Source organism: Theobroma umbraticum, unplaced genomic scaffold, assembly GCF_002168275.2.
Source record: "Theobroma umbraticum cultivar Fairchild unplaced genomic scaffold, ASM216827v3 scaffold_130.0, whole genome shotgun sequence".
NCBI lineage: Eukaryota > Viridiplantae > Streptophyta > Magnoliopsida > Malvales > Malvaceae > Theobroma > Theobroma umbraticum.
Genome location: NW_018397264.1, coordinates 4,273,264 through 4,278,094, shown reverse-complemented (window position 1 = coordinate 4,278,094; position 4,831 = coordinate 4,273,264). Strand labels below are relative to the sequence as shown.

Here is a 4,831-nt window from a genome sequence, read left to right as displayed (position 1 = left end):
TAGAAAAAAATGAAGTAAGAGAATAGCCCACGAGAAAGGTGGAAGAAGTGTTTCTTGCAATCAGCCCAGGGTGCTTGGAGGGTGGATTGTCCTAGGCTTTTGGAGCTTAATTCATGTCGTTTTACACATTTAGATCACCTACCGCTTGTTTGTTAGCTTTATAATACTATGGACGACTCAGCCTCACTAAGCAATACCCTATAAAATAATCAAAGATAAATTTTATATAGTAAAGTAATTTTCTTTACTAAAAGTCTTTTACATTTATGCAATTTGAGAATTAATTTTGAGAGATGTTACATGCCTCAATTGTCTGCTGGACAGATACGACTTATGCTCCACAGTACAGAAATGCCAGTAAAATTATTGTCGGGAATGACCTCTTTCATTGAACAAGGTCAAGATCAATTATCAATAAAATTCAAAGTTCGAAATCATTTAATATTGAGATAAATGGTCCTATCAACCGAGTCAATTTGTTTTTTGATTTATAAATTCATTTTTATTATTTTTTAATAATCAACAATGTGCATACTCTAATTATTTGGAAAATGATGTGTTTAATTGAGTGGGATGGTGTTAATTTTATGCTTACAAAATCTCTAGCCCCTTGGGTGTCACTTCCAAAGAGGCCTCTAATGGAGCGATGACAAGCTGATAGCCAATGGGGCCTCGTATTAGTTTTGGTTTTGTGAATTGGAGGGTGAAAGAGTCAAGAACAGTGCCGAGGCCCCATTGGCCAATAGCCATGTGGCCACCTCCAGAAAAGGTGGTCCATTATTAATTATTCAGCAACCACCGCCAGCCACAAATTTGAATGGCCGCTGGATTTTTGGGTGGGCTTTAATCACTTGGGAAATTACGTGGACGTGTGCGTTGTGTTAATTATTGGTAGCCTAAGTTAATTATTTGGGAAATTACGTATATGTAGTCTTTATTATTGTTAAGCTAAATGATTATTTTATGATCTGACAATTCGTTTAAATTAGAAGATAATTTTTAATGATTTTATACATTTAAAGAAAACTGATGCAAAAAAATATATAACTTACCGTTAATAGAATTAAGAGGTTCAAATATATATATTTGTTAATCTAGTATTTGTTAACTTTTTTCTTTAATTTTTTTAAAATGCATAAAATTTATAAAATTACATTTTAATTTGAATAAAATGTGACGTTAAATCTTCAAATAAAAAAATTGACAAACGATGTAGATTCCAAAATGAATATTTAACCTTATTGTTATTATCGTTGACAAAATACCAATCAAGATCTTAGTTGAAATAGTTATATTCTTCTTAAATTACTTGATTATATTTAATTCGTATATAGATGTATTTAATAACAAAAATAGTATTTAAATATTTAATTTATTGATTAACACATATTTTTTCTATCTAAAAAATAAAGTTAAAATCTATTTATTTTTAATTAAAAAAAATAACAAAGGCAAAGGAAAAGGTGTTGAACAATCATGGGCCCATACACAAAATTGCAGGCTGAAAATTATAGCTAATTCTGATGGGATGGCCTTGGTTTGGTTATCAAGAGAGGTCTTTCCTGGATGAAGTTAGGGCATGACGTTGAGTTTTCAGATTGGGGGAGAGCAGTGGAGCTCGTGTCAGAGTTCAGAGTCAATAGAGATACTGATGAGTTCTTGATGGGTTTCAGTGAGAGAGGCTGTCAACAGTATTTCTGATCTTTTCTAACATGATTTCATTTTCTTTCTAAGAGAAATGAAAATAGTTGATCCCATAAAAGAAAGAAACAAGTCTTTTCCTTTCAGAATAGGCAAAGACTATCTATTTGGATTAGTATACTCCACCAACCAATGCTCTTTTTCTTTGAGAATATTGAGTACGAGTTTGATATTTCTTCTCCTGGAGAGACGTGTCATTCTCAAACCTTAATCATTTTGAAGCCTTAAACAGCACATGAAGAAATTATAGGTTACCGAAATGTTGATACCATGACTTCTTAAGTTTAACATTACGTATGAATTTCAGAATTATCTTTTCAGTAAAATTTTTTTATCTTATTATTAAATAAGAGAAAAAATTTTTGTTTATAAATTGAAAATTAATCATACCTTTGGAGTAATCGAATTGTTCTTCTTGATACAACTCTTATATCTTTTCCCCTAAATTGCAACTAGTAAATTTTGATACTCCACTGCACTTTGGCTCCAGTTGAGGAAAGGGAAGATTCCAAATTCCGAGTTTAATTTCGAGGCCAATTATGACAAATAAGTTGCAAATAATCACCGAAACTTGCAAGTTAAAACCCAATTGACCCTAGTTATATTGAGCTCATAAATGATAACAATGCACATTTCAACCTAAATTCTGGTTTATTAGGATTATATTGAACTCATAAATGATAACAATGCACATTTGACACCCATGTTCTGAAAATTCTTGAGACAAAGCTCAGTCTCATAATGCCATGCTTCAATCCTGCTTTATGACTTCCTTGTATCCACCAAAGAAAACCAACTCCCCATGATTTTCTGCTTTATGTTGCTTGTAAATATAGGTGACTCAATGACCTTTTTGGGGAATCGGCAATCTCTAATCAACTGCCTTCTTTACTAGCTCCTTCCAAAAGCCAAGGAGTGGCTAAGCATACTGCTGTCAGGAGAGGAGCTGGGACTATATGCTGGGCCTCGGAGACGCAGCAATCCATACAGGAGGGCACCTGTAACAGCTCCAATTACTGGGGCAGTAAGATATATCCAAAGTCTTTCGAAATTCCTTGAAACAATAGCAGGTCCCAATGACCTGGCAGGATTGAGTGATCCTCCTGAAATAGGCCTGCATTAGAACATAAGGAGGATTGATAATGATAAAAGCCTTGGAAAGTATATATAAATGATGACTAATTTCACCAATAGGCCAATAAAAAATATTCAGAGTTTGAAATTTTGTTATGTACCCTGTGATAAGGACTGCAAGCACAATGGCTATTCCAATAACCAGTCCAGACACTGGACCAACCTGCCAAAAATTTCGGGGTCATGGATCCCGATTTGTAAGATTTTTCAGTTTCTTTAATTTGGCATACTAGAATACAGAGTCTTTTTTTTTTGGATTTACATTGGACTATGGTATGTCTAAATCCCTAAAAATATTAATCTACTGGAGGCCTGGAGCTGTTTGATTTACACTTCAAGAAACTAAAATATGGCAGTTCCCTTACAGATTGTGATTGGTGTGTTAGCGCTGCAAGTACAAACACGACGATGAAATTGGCAATGAGCTCCACCCAGAAGGCCGCTTCGCAGCCTTGGCCTGGCCGGGTTACCATAAGATCTGATTTTATGCCATAGATAAACTCTCCCGTAAATGTTGCCAAAACAGAACCCAGAATTTGTGCCAGTATGTAAAGTGGTACCTGTTAAAACAAAAAGGTTCATGGTTTGTACCTAAGAACGTGAACTCTTCATCATTAGACAACAAATTATGAAGTACCCTGGACCACTGGAAATGGCCAAATGCTGCAAAGGCAATCGTGACTGCAGGGTTAACATGGGCACCGGATATGGATCCTATGGAGAAAATCAGTACAACAATTGTTAACCCTGCCGTGGTTGCGTATTCCAGCAGAGCTGCTCCACCTCCGGTTAGCTTAGTGCTTGTTATGATCCCGCATATGCTAAACATTAAAATAAACGTCCCCAGCATCTCTGCCAAAATCTGCATATGTTTCAAGCAAATTCCATCTCCGAATTATACTACTAGAGCATTTTTTATGCAAGCTAGAAAGCCCACACCCCAGAATTAATAGCATTTGAAACCTTGTAAAGGTAGGAAGGAGAAACAAATTAACATGTAAAACATTGATAGAGCAACGTATTTATGCAGAAGAGAAAATCGAATTCATGAATTATGAAGTCTAGTACGATCCTTCAAGTTGTCTGACACTACCAGTTCATGCGCTTTGTCTCTAACGATTTGTCCGGTAGAGTTCAGGTGTGCTTTATGGTTAATTACTATTCTGGAAAAGGATGAAGTTATTAATGTACTTCTGAAAATTTATTGGTCACACCTCACATACTTCGGTTGGCAGGGTAGGGATATTCTGCTAGAATTGCGTAATGCCCATCTAAGCACAAAGCTATTGCTTACTCCCAGGGATTGAAAAAATGTCCATTAGAAGAGATTAAGCTAAAAGTATACCCGATTATTGGATTGAAACAATGAAGGAGCTGGAGGTAACTGAGTGAATTGTAAAAACAAATTTTCTTACCGCCCGAGCAAGATTTAGATCTTTTCCATGTGGAAAGCAGTGAAAACCTGAGTTTTCGATCAAGATATTCCCGTTTCCTGACATCGTACTTGAGCCCATCTCTTGATCATCTCCAGACAAGCCCCGGATAGATGCATTGTTGGAAATATTAGGCAATGAATTCTCTTTGAAAAAATGTTTCATTTTCGTGATCAAACTTTTCATGACAAGCGAGTTGATCAGGAGGACAAACGGAGTCTTATTGAACTTCTAGAAAACTATAATGTGTAAAGGTGTAAAGAACATGTAGAGTAGAAAATCTGAATTAATGCTTTCGTGCATAGAAGGCAAGGGTCATTGATATAGCAAGGGAGGGTTTTAAATATGGTTGAATTGTTTGTTGTTCACGCAGTTTCAGCTGCTTTAATTGGATGGTGGAAGTTTGAGAAGGAATTGAGCCAATTGTGAAGTTCAACACAATCCATGTGGTGCTCAGGAAGGGGCCGGGCAGAAGAGTAATTCGTGTGTACTTCTTAACTGTTTCACTTCGAATGGTTAACAAGTTTCTTCCCAACAAATTTAAGAGGTTATATTTGGTTTAT

The 4,831-nt window shown here is 35.6% G+C and overlaps 1 protein-coding gene across 4 annotated transcripts; it reads right to left on the bottom strand.

The window, feature by feature from the left end:
* Nucleotides 1-2,279: 2,279 nt before the first annotated feature.
* NIP7;1 (NOD26-like intrinsic protein 7;1) lies at nucleotides 2,280-4,562 on the bottom strand. 4 transcript variants are annotated; one of them, XM_021435610.1, is made up of 5 exons: nucleotides 4,251-4,562; nucleotides 3,427-3,697; nucleotides 3,201-3,313; nucleotides 2,937-2,998; nucleotides 2,280-2,815 (listed from the first exon to the last, which is right to left on the bottom strand). In XM_021435610.1, exons 1-5 carry the CDS (start codon nucleotides 4,452-4,454, stop codon nucleotides 2,593-2,595), a joined length of 873 nt encoding a protein of 290 aa, XP_021291285.1. In that variant the 5' UTR covers nucleotides 4,455-4,562; the 3' UTR covers nucleotides 2,280-2,592. The 4 variants fall into 4 exon arrangements, with proteins under 4 accessions (XP_021291285.1, XP_021291284.1, XP_089640604.1 ...); XM_021435609.1 differs by having other exon boundaries at nucleotides 3,201-3,395; nucleotides 3,473-3,697; XM_089784478.1 differs by having other exon boundaries at nucleotides 2,280-2,804; nucleotides 3,201-3,395; nucleotides 3,473-3,697.
* Between the last annotated feature and the right edge of the window lie 269 nt (nucleotides 4,563-4,831).